Raw genomic sequence first — 27,228 nt, forward strand, 5'->3', positions numbered from 1 at the left:
ATAACTTTTGTGGTCAAATATTTATTAATGTATACAAATAAATAAATAAAATATTGTAAATATACTTAGAAGTATAGATAAAAACACTTAAAAATCACCAACATAAAACAGACACAGAAGTTAAATCAGTAAAATAATTCCCTTTAACTTCCATCCAGTTCTCTGTGTGGTTCCTCTGAGGCAAACAACTCAAGGTTGGGATCACTTGTCGGTTTGGGTGGCAAAGCTGGATCCCATTTAACCATTACTATGTTTTAATGCCTCACCTTTTTCTAAATTTGAAGAATAAAACAAATACAATTAAAAAGGGAAAAAAACATACATCATGATGGTTTTGCTTTGTTTTGCTATGAGAAATGATTTATATGTCAAACAAAGACATTTTGATCAACATCTTCATAATGATATTCATTAAACTTGGTACCAAGCTGTATATAATGTATAAAGGTAAAAGTCCATTGGTCTCTAAAAGACTACTGTCTGGACGGTAGTGTATGATTATGTCTTCGGACTAAGAAAAGCCTCCATTTCTTCATTTTGCACTTCATGTCCTCTTCGCACTACAGCACATGAAAGGTTGGACGCATGGTCGGGATGCCATTCCCTTTTAACTCGGTTTTCAATCTTCATGAAGGTACTTCTGAAGCTCTGTTTCCAGAGCCACCATTGACAACCTGTCATCCTCATCTTCCTCCTCCTCCTCCTCATCATCAGGAAGAGTCTCATCATGTCCATCGGGGAACAAGCCTTGACCGACGAACGCTTCAGGGCCAGAGTCCGGGTGCTGTGGTGAGCCTGCTTGAAAAGGGAAGGAGTACATAAGCTGCCTTTACATTTACTTGATATAGATATATATATTTGAGAATAAATATAGTCTTTCATATTTGATATTGTATGTGTTTTTCCCCAGTTTTAAAAGCTGAATTATAGTAAAGTAATGTCATTTTCTGGACTTACCAGACTGTTGTAGCTGTTCTATTATTTGGCTTAGTCATTATATCTGTATTACGGAGGATTATAATCAATTCATTAAACTCATTGTTTGAATATAATGTGAAAGTACCATCAGTCCACCCTACAATATTGAAAGAGGTATTGAGTCAAAAAATGTAATATTAGATTTTCTCCACATCACCAAACCATAACACATATTTATTTAAACCATGGTGGGAAAGGTAGGGATACTTTTAACTTGGATGTAAGGCGAATAGCCAACACATATTGTTAAAAGTGCAAAGAAAGGGTTAATCAAGTACAGGTGGCGGAGCACTATAGAATCTGAAGTGGAAAACACGGCCGGCCATTGTCAGTGTTAAGAGCACTCACAATAGCTCTGGGATTCAGGCACCACCTCTGTCCAGCTGTACTCTGCCATGGAGATGGGCTGGCTGATCCAGGCCTGCAGCAGCAGCTGGTCCAGAGGCATCCTCTGAGCGGGGTCAGGGTGCAGCAGCCCACACAACACAACACGCAGCTCTGAGAGACGACAGAGACATTTAAACACAGAGAGAAAAAAATGGTCAGTTTTCTGAGAGACAATGATGGAAAACTATATTCAAGATGTGCACAGTAGCTACAGTGTAGATATGGCAATGGAAAACGTAAGTCACAGGCTCCTCCAACAGCGCAACATGAATATATATTGAACATAAAACAAATAAAATAATGCAAGAGAACGTTTTGAGATGTGCAAGTACATTCAAATAAATAAATAAAAATAGAAGTGCAGCCTCCAGTGAAGAACAGCGGTTTACCTGGGGAGAGGGGGAACGGAGGCTTCAGTTTGGCCTCCAGGATCTCTTCAACACCACAGAAAGGGTTTTCACTGAACAGCAGAGTGTAGAGCAACACACCCAGAGACCACATCTCCAGCTCGGGACCCTCATAGCTAGGAGACAATGAACAAGAAGACAAACAACAATTACAATGAGCTTTCACTTGGCAATATCAATTAACATGGAAGCATTTGATTTGCCAGATGATTTAGTGTCTGCGTACAACTTTGTAAATGTTCAATGAATATTTCCTTGAGGCCACTTAGTTCATTCGTCACTGTAAAGGTTAATGAGTCATAAACGTTATACAAGACTGTCTTTAGAGCTATGAGTAAGCTGTGTGATCACAAGGACAGTTATTCCCCCTTTAAAATAAATCCTCCATAGAAAAGGGACCAATAATATGGCTTTTTTCATTTGTTGCCAAGTGAAAGGAACAAACATCACTTGTCACTCAGGTATTATGTACGTACGGATTTCCCTGAAGCACCTCCGGGGAGCAGTACTCCAGTGTGCCACAGAAATTGTAAAAGAGCTTTCTTGGCGCCATCATGGCAGCAGAGCCAAAGTCTATGAGGCGGATGTGGAAACACTTGTCGATGATGATGTTTTCGTCTTTTATGTCCCTGTGAAGGATGTTCTTAGACCTCAGATAGAAGACGGCAGCCACCAGCTGGAGAGAGACAGAACCTCCAGTTTACCAAGAAACCAAAAAACACATCTAATTTCAGAGACTTTTGTCCGGTAAAAGGATTATAGTGCCCGTGCGAATACCTGTCTGAAGATGTAGCTGGCCAGGGGCTCATCCAGCCGTGGCTGCATGTCTATGAACTCAAAAAGGTCCAGGCCATCTCCATGGTTCTCCATCACCATCTGGAAGTAGCTCCCGTTCTCAAACACCTCCAGCACCTAGTAGCAGACACGCATATAGGAGGGGGAAAATAGTTAAGCTAAATAAAGGAAGCATTTTACAACCCATTTTATTACCCCTTGTGTTTGGATATTCTTTTCAAGTTCCTTTGATGTTCATTAATGACAACAAATTCTATTTTTGCAGATGTTTAACCCTTAACATGCCAGTTTGCTTACATTATTATATTGAGTAGTATTTGTGCATGAAACCAGGATAATAATGCCTAACTTGGGTAAATGTTGGAAATTAGAAATAACCACAATGTTGTGTCCAGGGCTCTAAAGGCTGATATAAAAGAAGGAACCATTTTATGCTGTAATGGTTATGGGATCAAAAAAAATTGGGACATTTTTAACCTTAAGGGTCTAAGTGTCCACTTTTTTGTAAGACAGTTTATTATTGACTTATTAGCAGAGGTAACATTAACCAAAATTATCAAAATATAATGAACAAAAATGTCCCTTCCGAGGCAGAGATGTTAAAGATTTGACACTGCAGTTACCTTGACTATGTTGTGGTGCTGAACTCGTGTCAGGATGGCGATCTCCTGGCTGACTCGCCCCAGCATCGGGTCATCCACCCAGCAGTCCTTCACTATCCTGGTCTTGCTAATGAACTTCACTATCACCTGCAAAATAGAAAAATAAATACGTTATTAAAACAGTCCTATTACTTTCCAAAATCAGTTGAAATACTTTCACATATAAATACAGTAGCTGTGTATTGTATATACACGAGTAGGATAGCTTTCTGAATGAATGTAAAAGGTTTTCTTACTTCTAGTCCATCACAGCGCCTTATTGCCTTCCAGACAAAACCAAAGGCTCCTTTACCCACAGCTTTAAGAGGCTGGTACACTTCTTCAAACTCTCCGTCACAGGCTCGAGACTGATCCAGGTCCATGGTGGTGTGTAAAACCTCCCCGATCCTCTGAAAGGCGGAAGGCAGTAAAGAATTAAAAACATGCAGAGTAACACTTTTGATATTTTAATAATATGAACCGGTGCCATCCTAACTTGTTATTAGAGTTTCTCACTGACCTCTCCAAGACTGGCTCCTGATTGGTTGTGCCGTGATCGATCTGTCTGCATGAGTGTCCCCTGCTGGCCAGGCCTCCTCATCCACACACAGAACATGGAGCTCCCATCAGGGAGGTCTGTCCTGCACACATCACACTGCACATCTGGAGAGAAAACAAGGCACCGGTTAAAGCCTTTTAGCTTTGTGAGGTGTAGATTTCTAAGGGAAATGGATGAACAGCTGTGATAGTACCAACCTACTCTTGTGCCATCTCTGTGGTACGCACATCCTTCGTATCGGCCCTCAACTATCTGTGTTGTGTCAGAGGAAACGGTGGGTCCGATCCCCTTCTGTTTCTTAGGAGTAGATGTGGAAGGGATGTCCGTCATGGACTGAGTCCCACCGCTCTTTGGCATGCAGAACCCTTGGCCCTTTTCTATTTGAATTAAAGACAGAGCTCCCCACTGATCCTGCTTGCCGTGGTTGTGTTCTTCTCGCTCTGTACTTGCGTTTCTGGCTTCTACATCAGCGTTCCCAGGCTCCTCTTCGTGGTCGGACTCTACCACGCATGGGGAGGGGGTACGCAGGAGCTCGGCCGTGTCACAGGATATCATGGAGTGTTGGTTATCGTCATCGTACCCTCCGCCGCTGAGGAGCTCTACACTGGCGCTCAGATCTAAGTCGGCGAGGGCCCGGGTCACCAGATCTCCGCTGCTGTTCAGGTCCAGGAAGCAGCTGGCTGAGTTTACGATGTGTGCTGAACGAGAGTCCTCCGCCGGGCCCGGATCAGAACCACAATGGCCGGCAAACTTTTCGCAGAAGCCAGATGAAGACCTGGGAAATTGTGACAATAACTTGATGACAAAGAACTCCAACTGATGCCACTAGATCCTCCCAGAAATACATAAATATATTCTGATGATGTTATTTAATCAAAAGGATATTCTGAAAATGGCGTGTCATTAACAAAAAGGGCTTCACAGCATCCACACAACATACAATTGGAGCTATATCAGTGGCTACTTGCCTGCTATTGATGCAAGTGAAAAGTTATCCAGTCCAATATAGATGTTAATACTTTGTGGTTATCATGGAAGGATTCATACATTTTCATACATCAACAAATAGGCTGTTTAACAATAAAACATCAGATTGGTTGATAACATGCAGAAGAAGTTAAAGCTGGTATTTTGGTGCTAAAATTTGATCAATAAAATGTCTTTAGACTAAGAAATACTTCGACCATTACCTGCTCTCTAGGGAGATGACCTCAAAGCTGGAGTCCTGCGGGACAGAGGCACATGAGCGAGAGGGGTCATCAACTCTGCAAACAGCATGTCCACTCGGACTGTCTAAAGAGGTAGAAAAACGAACACAAAATATCAATACAGTTCTTTTTAAAGACAAATCATCTCTAAAGTGTTTTCTCGTTGGTGTTTTTGTTTACTGCTAATAAGAAATGACTCCACATAATGTGAAAACTGTAGTTTAGTTTTTGGGTTGCAAGGAAGAACTAGTTATTAACCGTTCAGCCACATCATACCTCGGACCCTCTTGATGACAGGATGATTCTTTTTCTGATCTTCACTGCTGTGCGGCTGTTCTCGGAGTGGTGGTTCAGTGGGAACCAGAAAGTAAGTCTCTTCTTCTGGAGGTTCCACCAAGGCAAATGTCTTGAGGAGTGCCTGAGTGGTATCTTTACTGTCCTGCTGGCTAGTGCAGAGAGCGACCTGGGCCGCCTCCTCCATCAGCTCTGTGGTGTCATCAGCCCTGAGGGAAGAACGGTTGGATTTGAATCTAAAGTATTTCAATACCAGTCTAATAAGAATTGAATTACATTTTGTTTTGATCACAAATGCAAACAAACAGATATGTTTAAGCTTCTAGGAGATGTTGCTTATAATCAGTGCATTTATATCGGACTCAAAAGAAAGCTGTGACACTATTTGTCCAACAGGTGGCAAGAGAGGGGAGCATTAATATATGAGTCTTCATCTTCCATTATCACAATTTGTTTATGTTCTCAAAGACAGAACCATTACAAAATAAATAACCTGATCTCAGGTGTTCTCTAAACCATTACGGACCGTCTTAAACATTTAGAAAAGCCAAGGGATAAACATTGGGACGCTGTAGTTTACAGAGTGTCTCTACTGGCTGGTAAATACACAGAAGGAAACAGGCTCCTCTAGAGTGGTTGTGTTTTTATATTTACTGCCAGGCTCATTACATATACATGCAGTCTGCAGCTCTTAGGTCCCTGGATATTGCTGCAGCAGCTTTTGTCTAGACTATTATTTGTAACAATACAAAGAACACAATAATATGGTCCACTAATAATCCTTATGTCTGCTGGCACATGGTTTTCTGTGCAGGTTAAACAAGGTTATGTTGTAGAAGTGTATTATGCTATAGGTATATCAAGTCAGTGAGTAAAATAAACGTTCAGGTAGCCTAGACAAGGACATTGCTGCTTACATGAGGACTCGCGTGGAGGTGACAGCAGGAGGAGAAAGAGTTGACAAAGTGTTCCCCGGTTTCTCCAGCCTGCAGTCCGTCCCGGTGAAGATCCGTCCTCGGCCTCTGGAGGTTCTCTCCAGGACCGCCTGATGCACCATGGCCATGTCACCGGCCACCAGCGACGAGGGGTCTGAGGTTTAAGAAAGCAAAATAAATATTGAATCTAGCAGTTTAAACAAAAACCAAACAACAGGATTATTAATAATATTATTCAATTATTGTCAAATTGTGGATGTGCTGTGCGGCTGTCTGTTCTGTCTGTGGGGGGGTTGTTGTGCATTGTTCTGTGTTTTGTGTTAAATGTGTGAAACTCAATAAAGAGTATTTATACCAACCAAAAAAACACACAACGGGAATAAACCCAGAGCATGACATGTGAGGTGCATTTGGAAAAAAGGCCTAATTGGACAGTTTAGACAAATCAGATATTTTATTACAAATGAGTCTGTATGTTTTTTTTTTTATTCACAGTTTAGAGCAGGGTTGTTTTAGTCTGGCACTAACTAAGCCACCTCACCCCGAAGTTTGAAAACATATAGTTTAGATGTATTACTGCATGCGGATTGTGAAAAAGCTGCCACCTTGTACACATCACAAACACATTAAAATGCTCACCATATTTCCCTGATACTTTGGATGAGGCTTTACTTTTATCAGCCTCTGCTTGAGAATCGGAGAAGGAGATGGCCTTTCTGTCCGAGTCAGACATCCACCCGTAGAAGCCGGGCATCAGAAAAGTGACACTCTGTGGATGACAAAGCAACAGAGACATTAGTGAGATTTGTCCCGGTCGTCAATCCAAACAGCCTCGTTCAGACGGCCGTGTTGGCTGACCTTTCCCATCAGCTCGTCCTTGTCGTATCCGAACAGTCTGAGGGCGAGGTGGTTGTGGATGCTGTAGATCGAGCCGTCAGGGCGGAGCAGGAGGAGACCGCTGAGAGGAGCGAACGCCCAAACTGTTCCAGAGTACTCCAGCGCAGGGCCTTCTGGAAGAGTGGAGACGAGTGGAAATAGCACAAAATGTTACTAGCAGTTATTAGAAAGTGTATTAGTTAGCATATTGGAATGGTTAAAAATGCAAATACCTATTCATAATTGGTATGAGGATGCTATTCAACTAACACACACTACAGAGGGTGGACATGTAGAACATTAACTCTAAAAGTTGCTCAACTTTTATTTTTAGTATTATTCTGCGTGAGTGTATGAGCAGTCTTTGCTCATTCTCCTGTGAAAACCTCCAAAAATGTCATGTCATTTTTAAGGGGGCTATATATTTTTAAAAGTGTTACAATGTTTTAAATGCCATTGAAGAAGTACACACATGTTCTAAACTTCATAAAAAAGGAACATTTCATTTTTATCTGAAAAAATGTAAAATCACTAAATTTGGAGATGCATGGTTTTCATGATACTTGTCTTTCATTTTCATCTCGCATCGTACTAGTTTGTTAATGCATATGTTTGGCATGATGAGGGGCCATTTCTCTTGACACAAAGCAAATATTTTAATGTTGATAACTGGCATTTAAATAAAACCCCAGCTTTCTTGCAGTGCTTGACAGCTTCTTAAAATGGCATTTACTTTGCAATAAAGGTTTTACATTATCGTGTCAGTGTTCTGTATATTTGTATTATAATACAAGGGTTTCCTGCAGGATGTTTAGTGCTTAAGAAGTATAACCAAGACAGTAGATAATGCACCCTTCTCTCCGGAAAATATATTGAGTGTTTTTTTAATTCCTCTTTGATCTAGCAGTGTTTCTTTCAAACTGAACACCTTACCAGAGGATGGCTCTTCGGGATTTGAGCCTTCTGACTTGCACACAGATGAGTTGAGAGAAGAGAGCGGCTGATTCCCCGGTGTATTTGATCTTTTCAGACTCTCTGTTGGGCAGGTGAAACCAGTCCCATTGTTTTTGGGTGTCCCACATGCCACTGCCCCCTGAAGTTTGACACACAGTGGGACTGACGCACCCCCTCTGCTTTTCCCACAAACTTTCTGAACCCTCAGCATCTGAAAAAAAGATTTTAAAGTTTAAAGATGACAGGCTTACAGAAATACCTGAGCTTAAAACGTCGAGGGATATCATGTTATTTTCCTCTGTGCTCCTGAAAGGTCTGAGAAGCACACCGGTAAACAGAAACTTGAAAGCAAAGATAAAAAAAGGGAGCTTCCCTTAGCTGAATGAGACTTACTTTTGGCAACGCATTGCCGTGCAGAGGGATTTGTAAAGAGGGGATTAGCTCCTTCACAGACACCCCTTTTAACTCGTCTGGATGGTGGTATCCATGGAGATGGGCAAACGCCAAGTCACAGGTTAGGATGCTGCCCTAGAAATGACATCAAAAGTGAAGCAAAGCATGAGTTAGAAATGGTTATATTGCCAAGGAGCATTCAGTTGAAGAAAGCAGGAATCATTGTGAAAATGTCCTTACATCTTGTGAAAAGGACAGAGCAGCTGACACCCTTTCCACACTCTCCATCATTACGAGCCACGGCTCCTGATCTTCTGACCATCTGTGGGTACACACTGACACCGGCACCTCTCCAGATGATGTCACAACATCCACCTACAGGATAAGTAGCGTGTTATACCTTCAAAAACACACACACTTAAGTGGTTTTTTTAAGCATATTACTTACCACTTTTCCAGACACAGCGGCAACAGTTCCATCCACAAGCACAAAATCTTCTTCCAGCGCTTCTTCCAAGACCTGACTTGTTTTCTTCAAGATACAGGACAGCTTTTTTCCAATCACTTCATTAGTGAGGCACTCAAACATTTTGCAGGCCTGTTCATTTGCTGACAAAATCTGAAAAATGAAGATAGACAAATGTTCAGTGCATGCTTTAGTTGGAGTACTGACCAATTCTTCTTATCCCCCAATCAACACATTAAGAGCACGAACCGTACCTTTCTGGTTTTATGGTCAACCGTAAAAATGACTTTATGAGGGTTGATTGCAGATGGAGATTCAGACAGGCCAAAATCTTCAGAGATAAGCTGACTGAACAGGTTTTCCTCCGCCTCTGACACAGTGGCCGGGTGTGGCAGGGAGACAGCAGAAACTTGGGAGCCAGGATGTAAACTAGAGATTTGGAGGTTTCTTGTTGCAACGGACGTGCAAACATCCACATTTTCACCTGCAAGGAAAACAAATATTTTCAATAAACACGGCTTTTCTCTCATCTCACAAATAGGGATGCAACTAACAATTATTTATTTGAGAGTAGCCTTGTTCAAATAACTTGAAGGACCTCAAAAAACCAAACATGTTCAACTTACTTTAATCAAAACTGTAAATATACTGCTTGGTCACATTTGGTTGAGAATGTTTTTAAGGACAACCAATTGTTATGGCTGAATGTGTGTTGATTGATTGATCCTGTTACATCGTAAGTTACACTCACCTATCAAAGAACCACGATCATTCCGACGGTGCAAGGCCCAAAGGTTCTTCTTGTACATCGGTCTCTGAGAACATGGGTAGGACTTATTGAGGTCGAAGTCATCCTCCAGTAGACCAGAGTAGAGGGCGGGCACCACACAGATAGTTTCTCCTTTAGCCCTGCTGCTATGGCTGACCCCAAAACGAGCCTCAGATGACAGCGGCATTGCTGTTAGTTATCCAGCTGGGATTCACAAGGATTGACCCATAAAGAGAGAATTAATGGATGGCAGCATTGTAAATGTGTGCTATTACAGGCTAGCAGAGGTGGGAGAAGTACTCAGATCTTGTACCAGTAAAAGTACCAGAGTGTAGGAGATGTACCAGAGTGTAGGAATACTCTGCTACACGTAAATGTCCTGCATTCAAAATGTTACTCAAGTAAAAGTACAGGGTATTATCATCAAAATATACTTATAGTACCAAAAGTTAAAGTACTCATTATGCAGATTGTTTCCATTGCAGAATAATATATATTATATGTTTTGATTATAATCATTTATGCATTAATGTGTAAAGTGCAGCTAGTTGTAATGACTTTGTATGCTGCAGGGTAGATTGTGAATTTAGTTTACTCAGGTGTAACTAAAGTCTGATTTAAGTGTTGATTATATTTCACATCATTAATCCAAATCTGCAAAGTAACTAAAAGGTATTACATTCATTTAGTGGATTAAAAGTACACTATTTACCTCTGAATTGTAGTGGAGTAGAAGTACCACGTAGCAAAACATTCAAATACTCATGTAGAGTATCTCAACATTGTACATAGTACAGCACTTGAGTAAATCTACGTAGTTAGTTGACTGTTCACACCACTGCAGATTTGCTAATTACCACAGGTAGCCAACAGAGAACATGTTCCAAGTTGACAACATAGGATTTGCTTAGGTTTTGGCGTCTGATTTGTAAGAGTAAGTCCGAATCACTCACCTCAACACGTAAGAATAAACTCAGCAGCTTGTGTTTTCTGCCAGGCCACAGCAGCTTCAGTTGACGGTTGTTGACAAGGTAACGTTACCTCCCCTGAGCTTCCGGGCTAACTAGCCATCTGCTAACGTGAAACAAACAAAACGATGATGCCGTGCGGTGTTTGGATCGGAAATTACAGCGTCTATGCTGCAATATTAACCACTGTATTCCAAATTGACGTTACCGTGGCGTGAGCACAACTTTGACACTATTCCAGCAGGTTAGTTAAGGTAGAAATAATGATATTTTTACTAATTCACGTAACGTTACTCCAGCAGTAGTTTTTGTAAACCGCGGGCTTCAAGCGGTAGCCGAGTAGATTCAAGGAAGTGCCTCGAAGCCAATCAAATGTCTCACCTCTGAACAAGAACACCTCATTGGATGATTTTCTAGAAACGCCCACCTTTGTATCCATAGAAACCGTGTAACAAAAACAACCACAAATAACACTCCTAAATGTACTCGTTTTATACCTGTGTTTTTATTTAATTAATGTTAGATTTAATACAATTTTATTTCACAAATTGTATTTTATTTGATATACTTTATTAATTCCCTTGGGGAAATTGTTTCTCTGCATTTGACCCATCCTGTGTGCTGCCATTTTGAACGGCGCCCGGGGAGCAGTGTTGGGAACGGTGCCTTGCTCAGGGACACCTAGGTAGCACTTGGTCTTGCCGGGACTTGAACTGGTAACCTTCCAGTTGCCAAGCCAAGTCCCTATCGACCTCGCCACCACAACCCCGAAATTGATATCGAACTTAATTTTGATTATGTATCTGCAGTATGAAAAGAGCTTTGCTCTCTTGCAGGTTTCCCTTGATCAAATAGCGGCTAATAATTAAAAAGAAGAAAATGTATAACATCAACAAATATTTTACACATTATTTTACTATAAAACAGGAAGACACAGACGAACCCCAACGCCAAACAGCAGTAACAACGGCAGAGTTGTTCAAATCACAGGTTATTTTCCTTTTCTTTTTTACTGCGGTTTACAATGTAACTCAGCAAACAAGAAGTCTATGACTAGCTTTGTTATTTAAATGTGTTAGGGGCGAAAGTTAGAAGGCATCCATAACATTAATAGAAAATTACTCTATCTTCTAAAACCTATTACATGAGAATTATACACTCTTGATATGTAGCCTATGTGTGTACAAATCCTATGAAGGACACCAAAATACACGTTTGACATAACAAAGAACAATTCATTATGTAAAACTGGCATCTAGAAATTGGGTAAGAGATCCAGGTGCAATGACTCCAGGGGTCCATATGTTTTTGAGTCTCTTCATCAGCTACATGGCTTTGTTTGCTAAATTCACCATCTCCCCCCTCAGGAAGATCATCTCTACCCAACTTCCCCTTGGCAAAAGTTGTATCCACAACAAACGCTGACATTAAATGAATCAGACAATATCCTCACTGACAGAAAGTCTGGTTCAAATTAAAATGAGTTGGAGTACACGTTGCTGTACTTTTGCATCACTGTAAACAAAAACAAAATACATCGCAAGGAGATGAAAAGGTTATTCTGACACAGCTGCTGAGTTAGGAACATATATTTAACAGTCAGTACAGATGTTTTGATACATATTTTAGTTAAACCTAGCTCTCTTTGTGTCAGCAACAACATTGTGAGCAGAACTTTAGTTAATCCAATAGCTCTCATAATTCAAAAAGATATAAGAACAACTCAAACTGCGTTGGAAGTGTAGACATATCATCCAGTTGCCCGATAACAGGCCCAATTACACTTCATTATTGATTTTTTTCGTTACATCACAAACATCTAGTAAGGTAGATTTGGGTACATTTAGAAACACCTTATCCTTTTTATGATATTGCACCGCCATGAGCTTATGTGATAGTTTAATAGGTGCCTATTAAGTCTTCTTTTCTAAATGCAATGACACCCTTTATTCAGAAAATGATGATTGCTGGTCACTGGCACATGCTTGTTGCAGTCATCTATTTTCCATAATCTAGTTGTATGCTATTTTAAATGTGGTTCTAGCAGCTTGTTGGAGCGGATTTTGTAAATGTTGTCTAGTCCAGGGGCCAACTACTATAGATGTAGCATGCATGTTATGTCAGGTAGCTCACTTTACAATAATGATACTGGCTGATCTTCTTAGAGACAGGGAGCCAAGCAGAACACTTTACACATTCAAACATACAGTCATACGCGCACACAAGCAAAGTCGGGCACGCACTTAGTGCCATGGCATGATAGCTTTGATATACGTTTTTAGGAGCATAGTTCACTGAAACAGGGTCCATTTTAATGGTGGTAGTCCTTTTTACTGTGAGGGCGATTTCCCAGTATATGATCAACTTCTGTGGCAATGCCTGGTGTCATCTTTGGAATTACCTGTGATGCACAAAACAAAGAAAGAGCACAAGATCAATGCTGACCAGTAAAGATAATGACATAGTTATTCAGTATTATTCAGAATAAGGAAATGTTCTTTATACCAGAATGGCTCCCAGGTTCTCTGTTAGCTGGGTTGGATTGGAGGATCCCAGCAGCACTGAGCTCACTCCCTCGTTCCTCAGGCACCAGGCTAAAGATCAGGGATAGCAGGAGTTATTACAGTGATTAAGTGGTTTCAAAGTTTTAAGACAGTATGAAGAAAACATGAAATGTAGCAACATCTTTAATTGCTTGATTGCAAGTAGGGTTTTAGGATTTTCATGTAGTCCCTTACCTATGGCAAGCTGTGGCAAAGTACAGCTGAGCTTCTCCGCAATAGGAGTCAGTTCCTTTAGCTTGGCTTGTTGTTTTCTCCCGTCCTCACTCGTTACTTTCTCCTTCAACCACTGGTATGGCTAGAGAAGCAGTGAAATAAGAAGTATTAGAATTATAACCCAAAATAAGGCAAAAATAACGTTTAATAGATTATGTTTCTTGTTTGTATTGTTTTTGTTGGATAAGAGTGAAGAAATTGGAACATAGACTAGCAGGTTGGAAAAGATTAGCTTTTAGCTGTATACCTTCATTGAGGCCCTGGAGGTTTCCGGGACACCATTCTCGTACTTCCCAGTGATGATACCACAGGCCAAAGGTGACCAGGACACTACACCCACACCTGAGAGAGGGCAAAAGTCACTAAGCAACAGCCCAAAAATCTATCGCCGCCCTAAATATATCCACAGGAACTAACTTTAGACTTGCCTATCTTATGGTAGAGCTCTGGCAGCTGAGTTTCCACCTTGTCCCTCTGGAAGAAGTGATACTCTGCCTGCTCACACACTGGTGGAATTAGATTGAACTGCCTAGCCACAGAGTATGCTTCCTAATTGAATGTAAAAAGGGTAGAAGTGTTAATAGGATGAGGAACGATGTGCAGCGCTGACCTTTATGTTAACAGATTTCATTTGTTTCTCCCCTGCTCTATGTTTAGCACAATGTGTTATAATTAACAGCTCTTTTTGGAAATCATTGTCCCCTTCTAGAGTACAAATAAGTAATGATAGCTTTATCAGTGAGGGAGGGCAACATTTATATCAAGATTAACCCCCCTATGTCCTCCGTATTAATATAGATGTACTACATTTCGTTTTACTTGTGCTGTACTCTGTGCAATGACAATAGAGTTGAATATAATCTAATGTAGTATAATTAAACATCTGTTTAGCCTTTGGATATCACATGGGAAATTGTCTAAGTGACGATTAGCTCATTAAACTGCATAGCAAACAGAAATGGTGACCTATAACTGCATTTTCCCATTTCTTATTGTTTGTAATAATATATACGACAAAACATTGTTTTTACCACTTTTTTTAACCACACACAATACTTTTTTCATCACTCACCATAATCTCCATGGCGGACCACCGTGACGTCCCCCAGTACATGGACATCCCCTGGTTGATCACATGTGTCATTGCTCTCACTATCTCTGTAGAAACAAAATATAAAGAAGCAGATATGTCCATTATCAATAATCAAACAGTGGATGGCGCCACAGTTGCAACTTTTTAATAACCTGCAAGAAAGACCATTTTGAGCAAGGTTTAAGTACTACCAGATATCTAAAACAGCCTTTGGTGAAACTAGCACCTTCAGGACAGTAACAAAAAACGATGCTGCTTGATATGAATAAGCCTCTTTGTGAGAAGGGCTCCGGTCCCTTTATATTCATGTGTAAGCAGATATTCTTTGCTGGGGTTCATAAGACTTCATGTGGCCCAACGCTGCAGGGGTTAAATGAAAAGACTCAGCCAACCTTGGCAAAATGTTGCTGCAGCAGTTAAACAAATCATAGTTACAGCTGTGGGGGTTGATATTAGCCACAGTGGCCTTTTGTGGTTTGTGTATTTGTGCCTGAGGATGCAATTGGTGTGTGGAATGGTGGATAAGCAAAATGTATTTAATAAACAATTCTGTGAAGTTATTTCTCTAAGGATGGAAGGATGATCTACAGCTATTATTTTGAATGTGTTTCGTTGTATGATGTGCACAAAATCTCTAGTCACTGAATAAAACAACAAGGCAAAAAGTAATTTATGAATACAATAGTCTAAAATTGCTTGCGTTGGTCGGTAATTGATCATAACCTACTACAAAAGTGCAGTGAAGGTTGTGAATGCAAACAAAAACGGGAAGACTCAAAATGAGGGCGAAGAGACCACAGCAGTGTGATTAAAAAAAGAGCGATTCCTTTTCATCAGTAGTTCTCTCTCTGGACCAAAATGTATCTCAGTGAGAGACAGAGAGCAAGTGTGTGTGTGTGTGTGTGTGTGTGTGTGTGTGTGTGTGTGTGTGTGTGTGTGTGTGTGTGTGTGTGTGTGTGTGTGTGTGTGTGTGTGTGTGTGTGTGTGTGTGTGTGTGTGTGTGTGTGTGTGTGTGTGTGTGTGTGTGTGTGTGTGTGTGTGTGTGTGTGTGTGTGTGTGTGTGTGGGTGTGGGTGAAGCATGTGGGAGGAATAACAGTGCATCTGCTCCTTAAGTGAAGAGATTTTGAGAGATGTAAGGACAGAGCGAACCTCAGTGGCGCATTTAGTTAAAAAGAGTTTGTGAGTGTATTAATTATCGACCTGAATGACATCTTCACCCTTAGCAACCTGCATTTTAACATACTGGTCAGACTCATGCCACACAAAGGGGAGATATCCAGAGATTATTAATACCCCCTCACCAGAGCCCACTGCGGGTGTTCAATGAGGATGACGTGGGCAAAGTTGTGGGCATGAACAACATGGACTGTACTAATATGTTCTTGGCTGAGAAGGTTGGCTCTGTCGGAAAAGTTAACTCATTCAAATTGTTAACCTCTTTTCCGGTAAATTGTTAACCGGAAACTACTGCCCTGATCAAAAATAATCACATGAAAAGACATGAGAGTGTGTCCATATTAGTATCATGTTGAATGCTTGCCTTAAAATAATGAAGCATTACCATTTTGTTAAGTAATCTGGGTTCTGACTGCATTTTGATATACTAAAGAACATTGTTAGGAATTAATACCTATATGTGTGATATTGTTATAAATAAGTAAATAAACTGCGTCTTTGTTTTAGCGCAAGTAGTGTGGATCAGCGTAAATCATCGAGGGGAGTTGCATTAAACCGAGTTGGTCCTCAATTTGAAGTTAGTATTTTCCCTAATGTATACAAACAGTGTGGTGATTATTGTGTCATGTCACAGTATATTTATCAATGATTGATGAAGACCTTTTTAATCGTATTGTCATGGAAAAGAGGTTTTAGGATGTGCAGCCGAAGTATTAGGTTGAGGTAGTGAGATGGTAAGATCTCTGCTGGCTTTATTACTGAACATTTTAAGAAAAATAATGTCCTTCCATTTGATGGGTTGTCCTGCTTAGGGTTTTGTGTTCAGTATGCTGCGGCAGTACCCTTTTATTTCCTCTTGTCTGGAGGAAGTTCTATAAAGTCTATTTGTTGATGTAATGTCTGCTCTGCTCCCCTCTCTGATATCCCATTTTGTATTCACTCTGTCCAGGGGATTTTCATATTCAGTTTATTGAAAGAATTCAATTTGCTGCATATTGCACTGTTAGAAAGAGTGACTGGAGAGCAGATCTGAGCTGAGATCCAATAGCAAACTCTGCAGGGGATAGTATGTCTATTAAAACAATGATTTGACAATGGCAGAGATGATTCTCCTTGGGGAATATTCCCATCATATTTGCTATAATGTAACTGCTTTATGAAGTTCACCATTTGGCGACATGTAAAAGGGAATTCCTATGCCTTTAATCCCTGGGGAAAAATGTATATGATCATCTCATCAATATGAGTGACAGCAGTATGTGACAACCCTGTGGTTGTCCACCCGGTGGTGCTGCTGTAACCTGTGTGTTTGTTGTAATCAGCAGTGATGGGACCCACCTGTGGGACTTGATTCCAGGATATAAGAGGGCTGCAGAACAGGCTCTCGGTCTCTCTCAGCTGCCCTGCTCGGTGTAGCAGGACACCGCTCCTTTGTTCTGTTTTATTGTTGTTTGTAACCACTATGTTGCATAAAATAAATTATTGTTTTGGGCAACTCCGGTGTGGAACTGTTGTCCTTATGTTCCCAGCAGAGCCAGCTTGTAACATATGGGGGCTCGTCCCATCCAAGAACCAGGTGATAGTTGTTTACTTGATTTGTTTGCCTTGATTGTGTAGACAGGTTGTTCCTGGTGTGGGGCATTAAGGAGGAGCTTTGGAATTACCTTTCCTGATAGGCATAAGCAACATCTCCTTCAGGGGAGCTTGTTTTGTTTTTGTTATTTTTGTGCATAAACATGATTCGACATTTTTTTGTCATGGGTACACGTCCGTGGCTGTCTTGGTGAGTAACAGCTTCGCTGGGGCTTTACCGGGTCATTGGGTAAGTGTTTAAAACACCTGTCGTGGCATGCATGAAGACTAGGGTGAGACAAGATAGCTAGTATTGGGTAGGCAGTTAGCTAGGGGAGAGGTATTCCAGAGTGAAACAAAAATATATATATATTTCTAGGTGTCTGTGCACCGGGTTCAAGGGAGTTTGCATAATCATGGCTACATTGACAGATTTTGTGAAGTGTCTCGCTCGTGAGGACCGGGCTAGAGCTCGTGACCAGAAAACTGAGATGGAGCGTTTAAGGTTAACTACAGTGGTGCGGGAAGCTGAATTGCAACAAGAGCGTTACAAGTTGGACCTCATCCAAGAGGGTAAGCTTTCTTCTGGGGTGTCCCCAGCTACTTTTGATATAGCTTATAACTTGAGGTTGTTACCGAAATTCGAGGAGAAGACTGTAGATTCTTTTTTTGGACTTTTTGAGCGACAGTAGTCTGATTCAGAGAAAACAATGCTGTTACAGTGTGTGTTAACTGGTAGGGCTCAAGAAGCATTTTCTGCATTAAGTATGGCTGACAGTGAAGATTACTTAAGGGTAAAGACTGCAGTGCTAAAAGCTTATGAGTTGGTGCCTGAGGCCTACCGTCAGCAGTTCAGGAAGCTAAGGAAGTCAGAAGGACAGACCTATGTGGAACTTGTTCGGGAGCTGACGATGAAATTTAATCGGTGGGTCACGGCTTCCGAAGTAGTAAATCTTAATGATTTGAGGGAACTGTTCCTTCTTGAACAATTAAAAGATATTCTTCCAGAACGTGTTGCTACGTACCTGAATGAGCATAAGGTTAAAAATGCAACAGACGCCGGGGTGTTAGCTGATGAATACACGTTAACACACAAGATTCATTCAGGGGAGAGATTTGACTGGGGAGCAGAAATAACTGGTCTGGCGACCCCAGATGTAAAGTAGATCAAAGTACTTGCTACTTTTGTTTGGGTAAAGGACACCAGAAAAAGGAATGCCCAGTACTTGCAAAAACCAAGGGACTCCAAAATGTTCAGTTTCCCAGGCCTGTTGCCCTTGCAGCTTCTCCCCACCAGGTTGCTAGGGATGACGTTATAGCTGCGGTTAAACTCTATACTACCCCGCAACCAGTTGCTGCTGCGGTTTCTATCTACGGACCAACCCTGCAAGAGGTGAAGCCTCGCCCCTCCCAGTTGGCAGATGAAATTGATCCAGGGTATGCCCCTTTCATACGAGAGGGTTATGTGTCTTTGCAGGGAAGTGAAACAAAATTCCTTGTTGAGATACTGAGAGACACAGGTGCTATCGATTCATACATAAGTGAGGGTGTTCTTCCATTTTCCTCGGTAACGGACACTGGAAGTGGTGTATGGTTCAAGGGAATGGGGATGCAGTTGCTGTCTGCTCCAAAGCATCGGTTGGTGTTGTCCTGTGATTTACGGCATCACAGCAAGGTTGCCATGGGAGTCCGGCCATCTTTGCCTGTTCCGGGAGTGGCAGTCATCCTCGGAAATGATTTGGCTGTCGGCAGAGTGTGGCCTGATGTGACTCTTTCACCAGTGGTGTCCTCTAAGGTGCAGAAGACATACAACAGAGTTCTGCGGTATTTCTACTGGCCCAGATTGAAGAAGACTGTTTCTGTCTTTATGAAGACTTGTCAATTAACGGGTAAACCTAACCAAACTATTAAACCTGTGCCTCTGTCTCCTATTCCGGCAGTGTCCTCCCCTTTTGATCGTCTGCTGATTGACTGTGTTGGCCCATTGCCCAAGTCTAAGGCTGGAAGTTCATATCTGCTGACGGTGATGTGTCAGGCCACATGTTATCCTGCGGTTTATCCATTGAGGAACATTACAGCTAAGTCTGTGGTGAAAAAACTGAGTCAGTTTATTTCCATCTTTGGTATCCCGAAAGTTATTCAGAGTGACCAAGGTACTAACTTCACTTCACATGTATTTAAGCAGATTATGAGACAACTTCATGTGAAACATGTAACCTCGAGCGCTTACCATCCACAGAGCCAGGGGGCACTTGAGAGGTTCCACCAAACACTGAAGTCCTTGTTACGTTCATACTACAATGAGTTGAATCGTGACTGGGAAGAAGGTTTGCTTTGGTTGTTGTTGGTGGCAAGGGAGGTCGTACAGTCTAGCACTGTTTTCAGCCCCAACGACCTGGTTTTTGGTCACCATGTTAGGGGCCCGCTAGCAGTACTAAAAGAGGATTGGGAGATTCCTGATCCACCAGCCAACCTGCGGGAGTATGTAAATGGTTTCAAACGGCGTCTCTTTGAGGCAGGCCAAGGTGAAGTTGGAGAAAAGTCAACAGACAATGAAGTCCTTGTATGACAGGAAAACCGAGAACCGCACTTGTAGAACACAAGGTCGGTTGAATAATTCAGAGTCCCTGTGTAAACTGGACACGTTCTTGGAACATTTGCCACGGTCTAGACACAATGATATGTGCTCTCTTATCAGGTCATATCCTACCCTATTTTCAGATGTTCCTTCACGGATTCATCTGGTGGAACATGACATTGACGTGGGAGAGGTTACGCCCATAAAACAGCGGTTTTACAGAAACTCCCCTGGAAAACGTGAACAGTTAGAGTCAGAGGTTGCATACATGCTAGATAATGGCATTACAGAACCCTCACATTCTAGCTGGACCTCACCATGTTTGTTAGTGGCTAAACCTGACAGAACTTTTAGACCCTGTACTGATTTTTGCAAGGTAAATGCTGTAACCAAGCCAGATAGTTTTCCCCTACCTCGGATGGAGGATTGTGTGGATCAAGTTGGCGCAGCTAAGTTTGTAAGCAAGTTTGATCTTCTTAAAGGTTACTGGCAAGTACCACTGACCCCACGGGCCAGGGAAATTGCATCCTTTATAATGCCTACAGGGTTATACTCTTACACAGTCATGCCATTTGGTCTTAGAAACGCACCGGCTACATTCCAGCGCTTGATGAACCGTGTGGTTTCTGGGTTACAAGGGTGTGCCGTGTATTTAGATGATTTGGTGGTGTACAGTGACACATGGTCAGGGCACCTACAGCGCATCCAGGCCCTGTTTGATCGCTTGGTCTGGGTAAATCTCACTGTGAACTTGGCCAAGTGTGAGTTTGCTAAGGCCACAGTGACATATCTGGGTAAGGTCGTTGGTCAGGGTACTGTGCGTCCAGTAAGGGCAAAAGTGGAAGCAGTTGAGAGGTTTCCTCCGCCTACCACCAGGAAGGAGTTGGCTCGTTTTCTTGGAATGGTAGGTTATTACCGTTGTTTTTGAGAAAACTTCTCCTCGGTTGTTGCTCCCTTGACTGACCTAATAAGTCAAAGGATGAAGTTTAACTGGTCAGTTCAGTGTCAGAAGGCTTTCAAGGACGTTAAGGATCTGTTAATTGGCGCTCCAGTGCTGAGAGCCCCGCGTCTTGAGGAACCTTTTCATCTGCAAGTGGATGCATGTAATACGGGTGCCGGTGCCGTGTTATTACAGCAAGATGCCTCTGGTATGGAGCTCCCGGTCAGTTACTTCTCACGCAAGTTTAACTCCTACCAGTTGAACTACTCGATTGTAGAGAAGGAGGCACTGGCATTGATCTGGGCATTGCAGCACTTCGAAGTGTATATAGTCTATCATTTACATGCTCCCCCTTGGCCAGATCATACGTCAATTCGGTCTCAATTTCCACTGCTACGCTGACGACACTCAGCTCTATCTCAGCACCTCACCATCCGCCCAGCTCCCTCCACAGTCTTTGGTCAACTGTCTCCATGCCATACAAACCTGGATGACAGCAAATCTACTCAAACTCAACAGTAAGAAGACTGAGCTCATGGTTGTGGCCCCCAAAGCACTGCTCCGGAAGGTTGGGGATCTCCTCCTCCACATTGACGGCTGTTCCATCTCCCCGTCTCCCGAAGTCCGTAACCTGGGTGTCATCCTTGACTCCACTCTCTCATTTCAGTCACACATCAAATCCGTCACTAAGTCTGCCTTCTATCACCTCAGGAACATCTCCCGTCTACGACCATCACTCTCTGATTCCGTGGCCGAAACCCTCATTCATGCATTCGTCTCCTCCCGGTTGGATTACTGCAACGGAGTCCTGTTCGGGGTTCCCAGTAAAGCCCTGGACAGGCTCCAGTATGTGCAGAACTCGGCTGCCAGGGTGCTCACTCACACCAAGCCCTGGCAGCACATCACCCCCACCCTGATCCACCTCCACTGGCTCCCAGTCAAGCACCGTATCACCTATAAACTCCTTCTTCTGACTTACAAATCCCTCCATGCCCCAATACTTGTCTGACCTTCTCCGCTACCACACTCCATCCCGGAAGCTAAGATCATCTGGACAGGATCTCCTCTCCACCCCCCGCACCAGGTTGCGGACTTTTGGTGACAGAGCCTTCAGTGTGGCATCCCCCACCCTCTGGAACTCTCTCCCCCCCGAAATCCGCAGCGCCCCAACCCTGGACATTTTCAAAAAAGCCCTCAAAACGCACCTTTTTACCAAGGCTTTCCCCACTGTATAGTTAGTTTTAATAGGTTTATTTTTCCACTACTTCCCCCCCCACCCCCTTAACCTGTCTGCCTTTTTTTTCCCCCCCCCCTACTGTAACCTGTGTGTTTGTTGTAATCAGCAGTGATGGGACCCACCTGTGGGACTTGATTCCAGGATATAATGGCGCGTTTCCACTGCAGCGGGTAGCTCGCTTTAAGCGTGCCGAGCCGTGCGGGGCCCGTTTTTGGTTGCGCTTCCACTTGGCCTAGTTTTGGCCCGGGGCTACTTTGTCACCTTTTTTCTGGCCCGACTAAATCGTGGTTCTAGGGCCAGGAACAAGGGCCCTAGACAGGGCCTGAGTCGGGCTGAGTATGCTAAACTAGAGAGAGAATCGCTGGTAAGGGGGCTACAACTACAACAAAATGAACATATTTGACCGTGATTTAATTGTAATACACGTTTCAAAATGATGCCGAAGTAACAACATACTGATACCGGTTAGTAAAAACCATGAATTAATGCTTTGACAAGTCTGCAGACAGACGGCAGGCGAAAAACCCTTTAAAATGCGTGCTTTCTAAATGGAGCTTGGCTAAGCTAACGTTATATATGCTCTGACCGTCCACACTCACAACAGCGGCCTATACAGACATAAATAAACCAGCGACTGTATTCGCCATGACACAGGCAGTCTGTGGTTTGTACTTGTTTAACTTTTGTCTAGTTTCTGAACAGATATGAGGAGCTGTGAGCTCTGAGTGCTAAGAGCTAACGGCTGTGTTGTTTTTCTGGGGCTCTCATTGAAGATGACGTCACGGCTCCGCCTACACTGCGTTACTATAGTAACTACCCCAGTTCCTAAACTGTAATGGAAGCGCAGCATTAAAGTGAGCCGGGCCTAATAAGGCCTAACCAAACCGAGCGAGGCCTGCAGTGGAAACGCGCCATAAGAGGGCTGCAGAACAGGCTCTCGGTCTCTCTCAGCTGCCCTGCTCGGTGCAGCAGGACACCGCTCCTTTGTTCTGTTTTATTGTTGTTTGGAACCACTATGTTGCATAAAATAAATGATTGTTTTGGGCAACTCCGGTGTGGAACTGTTGTCCATGTTACCAGCAGAGCCAGCTTGTAACAAGTAATAGTAAAAAGCAATAAAGAACAGGAGAGGGGTGTCAAATCAAATAAGTAAGGAGTACGTTTTGACACAAGCGGGGCCTGTTGGAATGGATATAAGCTTAAGACAAATCCAGCCCGAAAGATGTAGCGAGAAGAGAAAAACAAAGAGAAGAACAAGTGGACGAGAGAATAGAAAGCAAAGCAGTGATGGTAACAAAGGGAGACTCTGCGGCAGTGACATCACTTTTTCTGTCCCCAAGAGGCCACACATTGTCTCACACAAAGTCACAAGCACTCAAAGTCACAAGAACATCATACAAACCAAATTCCACACGAATGCATGCTCACACACCTGTTAGATATCTTAACATTCTTGTCTTAACACTTATTTTGGGTTATTTAGTGTGCACTGCAAAGCTGCAAATTATGTTTTAAGTTTCAGTAGCACGTGGTGGTGCTTATCAATATCTAAAACATTTCCATAACAGGCAAGGCCGTATTAGTACCTCCAGGGGCCCCTGGGCACTGAGCGCTCATGGGCCCCCCCCCCAACCCACGTACCAACAAGTAACACCACGCCTACCCAATCCTACCAACATGACCAATATTTAGAATTTTCAGTCAATCTGGCATGTCAAATCGCACACCTATTTGTCAAAAGCAGGGTCCTGAGAGACACAGGGAACTTCTGATGAACTCGAACCTTCACCCTGCTCTGTGACGTCCTCGTCAGGCTCGTCTTCATCTTTTTCCTCCTCTTCTACCCGCTGCTGCGTTAGCATGCTAGGTTCAAGGCTAACATTGCTCGCTAGCTCAACAACATCCTCCATGACCGCCGCCACTGTTCCTTGTGGTTGTTGCTGGCCTATTTCGTCACTTTTTGCTTTTTTGAAAAAGCAATTTATTGTTGGCAAATTTTTTAATGCAGCCGCCACTCTCTCTTCTTTTTCTTTCTTTTCGCAGCCCCGCTGGGCGTTTGGCTACCGGCACCATCCATGATTTCTGCTCACGTGACAAAATGTGACATGAGTGAGGGTGGGGCTGTGAGTCGGCTATACACCGCCGCCGCGTAGTAATAAAGTTGAGCGCATACATAGTGAGACCTACAGTACAGAGACGGTTTAGAAAATATATTAATTTGACCCTATAGAAAAGCTATGTTATTTATAGCGAAGAGTGAGTGTCATTTAAAACAATCTATGATGAGTGAGGTTGTGCCCGGAAAAAAAGAAAAAAATTAATACATTTTTATTTTATTTTATTTTTTATAAATCTTGTCACTGAGGGCCCTCTTTGCTCAAGGGCCCCTGGGCACTTGCCCAGGTTGCCCATATGGTTAATCCGGCCTTGATAACAGGTCCTATGAACTCCAAATTCCTACAGAGATGTAGAAGTCCTACATTTTTGCACATTGGCACTGATTCTTTGTCCCAATGATAAGTCCCTTACATAATCTTGGTATTAAAGCGGAGGGTAACACTGTTTTGTTTGAGCGTGTACATGCAATCCCTACTCTCTCTAGTCTAAAAGTGAATGTCCCTCTACACAGTGATGTATGGCACTTGCTCCACTGTAATGAAGTTTGAAGAAAACGTGCACAATGTTTTTACACTGATTAATGGAGGGACTGAATGAAACCATTACAGCCTAGCTTTCTACTTTACATATATCAGTTTTTTTAATCTGTCAGTTCTCTGGTTAAGCAGTTTGTATCAGTCTGTCAGACTCTCAATCAATCAATCAATCAATCAATCAATCAATCAATCAATCAATCAATCAATCAATCAATCAATCCGTCAATCACATTAGACTTCAGTACATCAGTTGTAAATGTGACTATATCTGCAGAGGCTGGTTACTAGAAGATTTGATGGAGTAGGCCGCAGGGTCTGCCTGCCAGTCACCAGGATTAGCGGTGACAACAAGGCCCGGAAACAACAAGTATGACAGACTGGCCTCCCACAGTCCGCTGGCTGACCGGGGGAAAATTATTGGGGGCAAGGAACAAAGACTGGAAACTATCTTGTGGGCTCAGTGGGACTTCAAGGTCCTTTAAGCCAAATACTATTAGTAGATTTAGGATTGGCTAGAGAGGGGCCCAAGTATCTGATGGCCACTTCACAAAGGAAAAGTAATTGAGGAAGAAACTGGAAGTATGTAAAGAAATAATGGTCGGATAAGGTTAATGTGTGTGGGAAAGGCAGCACTATAGTGAGGAAAGCACAGTAGGCCTTGTATCTAGAGAGACCAGCACAAAAATACACCATCTTACCCCTGGGGGGGGGGAATAATCCTGCTTCTAAAGAACAGGGAGGGCTGGAGAGACCCAGTGGAAACTAGTGATCCCACAGAGACACTAAGAGAAGAGAAAGAGAGTGGTAGACTAAAATAGAAGATGAGGGATGAGGCAAGATGGTCAGATTACTTGAAATGTGTTTATGTTTGTCAGAAGTAGACACACATGCTCAACCACAAAGACAAACCTCCCGTCTGGTAAGGGCAGCGGCCTTGTCAGTATTTCTCACCTTCTCATATTACAGAACAACATGCATTGTCCCTACCGGTCCCCTGGGTCTGCTCAGCCATCACTTACCCTCCATGGGAGTGTTGCTGTCTGGCCGGTTAGCGAAAACCACATCCACATAGTCAAGTTGCATCCTCTGGAGGGAGCCCTTTAAACCTAAGGGAATATGTAGAGAAAGAACAAAATGGTCAATAGGAATTATGAGCATCGAGCATATTTTTTGTAGTGCTGGCATACGTTTGTTATCAACCAAAACGTTATCAACCAAAACGTTAACAACGTCGATAAATATTCCTTGTTTTCAAAAGGTTAATTTGACCCAAATTCAAATTCAAGTAACATCCTTGAAAACTTCTACTGATACCAGGTGACTAAGGATAATTATTTTAGTGTCATGCAGACATGTTAACAAGTATACAATTATCCTCATAAGGGGAAGAGTGATAATACCATTGTTCATCATCTCCTTGTGATTTATTTGACAATGTTATGTAGATATAGGAATAACTGCACACTAGAATTTGATAGTTTGCCGTATGCTTGATTAAAAAGCAACTGCAACTAGCAATTGTTATTTAAAAAAGACGTGTCATTTTAATTATTCAAGCAGTAATTTTTATGTTCTGTCGTTCATTACAACATGCCATCAGGTAAAAGGAAAAATAGGGTGAGTCAGATCCTGGGGGATTAAGAGCCATCATGCTCATGAACATGGCAAAGTGACAGTTGACCACATGTGACTCAAGCCCCCCCCAGCTGGATCTGGCCTGGCACATCTCATGGTCCAACTCACATAGGAATCTGAGCCGTCTGGTTTACTTAGTAGGAGTATTGGACTAACATTTGTCAAACAACTAAATAATACATAATCTACGGCCGATCAAGTGACAAATCAAGCTGTTCAAATAAAATCTAATATAAGACTATATATTTTGCACTTGTTTATGAGGAAGAAAAGTCTCCCAGTTTGAAATACTATGTGATGATTCAAAATATGTGCAGTTGCTATTCCACACGAGTTAGGCTTTATGGTCATAAAAGGTTAAGCTGTTATTAAGGGGGAGGATATGGCTGAATAATATGAAGCACATTTGCTCAATAGACCTTTTTCAAAGCATATATCTTGACTAGAAGCAGGAAAGCAAAGGTAAAGGTAATATCATTAAAACGGTGAAACTGGCACAATGCTAAAGCTCTCATGACGTCCACTTTTAGCCACAGTGGCCGAGGCAAAAGTTACATCGTCTCAATTTAATCGTTTGGACTCTTTTGTGACTAAATAAATGTCGCTGACCCACTTAACAATAAACAAGAATTATCTACGGTTATGAAGTGCAAATTAAAATGTTGATCATTTTCTTGTCCTAATAAAAAAAATCTATATAAACGGTTTTAAAATATAGAAATAGTAGAACTGCCCTGATTAATGTTCTTATTTTGTTTTTACAAATATTCACAATTACAATATATAAGGTTAATTAGTATCAAGCTCAGTGCACACCATTATATCCTTTTAAGAAGATGTATGTGGAGAAAGCCCTGCATCTGTGCAAACTTTGATCCTTCTTGCATCCGTTTACTTTGTTTTGACAGGTGGCGGCAAAACCAAACAACTCAAAG

At 42.3% G+C, this 27,228-nt stretch overlaps 2 protein-coding genes across 6 annotated transcripts in view; both read right to left on the minus strand.

Moving 5' to 3' along the window:
• Positions 1 to 14: 14 nt before the first annotated feature.
• Positions 15 to 10,953, minus strand: pask (PAS domain containing serine/threonine kinase). Of its 3 annotated transcripts, XM_034104565.2 has the most exons (22): positions 10,839 to 10,953; positions 10,616 to 10,733; positions 9,645 to 9,866; positions 9,148 to 9,377; positions 8,876 to 9,046; positions 8,668 to 8,802; positions 8,428 to 8,562; positions 8,014 to 8,245; positions 7,063 to 7,214; positions 6,844 to 6,973; positions 6,187 to 6,358; positions 5,252 to 5,478; positions 4,958 to 5,060; positions 3,965 to 4,542; positions 3,729 to 3,871; positions 3,466 to 3,618; positions 3,191 to 3,316; positions 2,550 to 2,684; positions 2,249 to 2,448; positions 1,755 to 1,888; positions 1,327 to 1,476; positions 15 to 798 (listed from the first exon to the last, which is right to left on the minus strand). In XM_034104565.2, the coding sequence occupies exons 3-22, from the start codon at positions 9,847 to 9,849 to the stop codon at positions 620 to 622; spliced, it is 3,690 nt and encodes a 1,229-aa protein (XP_033960456.1). In that variant the 5' UTR covers positions 9,850 to 9,866; positions 10,616 to 10,733; positions 10,839 to 10,953; the 3' UTR covers positions 15 to 619. The 3 variants fall into 3 exon arrangements, with proteins under 3 accessions (XP_033960456.1, XP_033960457.1, XP_033960455.1); XM_034104566.2 differs by having other exon boundaries at positions 15 to 795; positions 10,616 to 10,953; XM_034104564.2 differs by having other exon boundaries at positions 10,616 to 10,953.
• Positions 10,954 to 11,527: 574 nt separating this feature from the next.
• kcnab1b (potassium voltage-gated channel subfamily A regulatory beta subunit 1b) overlaps positions 11,528 to 27,228 on the minus strand; it is a 46,014-nt gene continuing 30,313 nt past the window's right edge. For all 3 annotated transcript variants that reach the window (XM_034104567.2, XM_034104569.2, XM_034104568.1), the window contains 7 exons: positions 25,678 to 25,764; positions 14,480 to 14,565; positions 13,836 to 13,956; positions 13,655 to 13,749; positions 13,369 to 13,489; positions 13,136 to 13,224; positions 11,528 to 13,031 (listed from right to left, as the gene is read on the minus strand). In XM_034104567.2, the coding sequence (XP_033960458.1) occupies positions 12,942 to 13,031; positions 13,136 to 13,224; positions 13,369 to 13,489; positions 13,655 to 13,749; positions 13,836 to 13,956; positions 14,480 to 14,565; positions 25,678 to 25,764 (689 nt within the window). In that variant the 3' untranslated portion in view covers positions 11,528 to 12,941. The remainder of the gene's footprint in view (positions 13,032 to 13,135; positions 13,225 to 13,368; positions 13,490 to 13,654; positions 13,750 to 13,835; positions 13,957 to 14,479; positions 14,566 to 25,677; positions 25,765 to 27,228) is intronic.

This window comes from Pseudochaenichthys georgianus, chromosome 17 (genome assembly GCF_902827115.2).
Source record: "Pseudochaenichthys georgianus chromosome 17, fPseGeo1.2, whole genome shotgun sequence".
Classification (NCBI taxonomy): Eukaryota; Metazoa; Chordata; class Actinopteri; order Perciformes; family Channichthyidae; genus Pseudochaenichthys; species Pseudochaenichthys georgianus.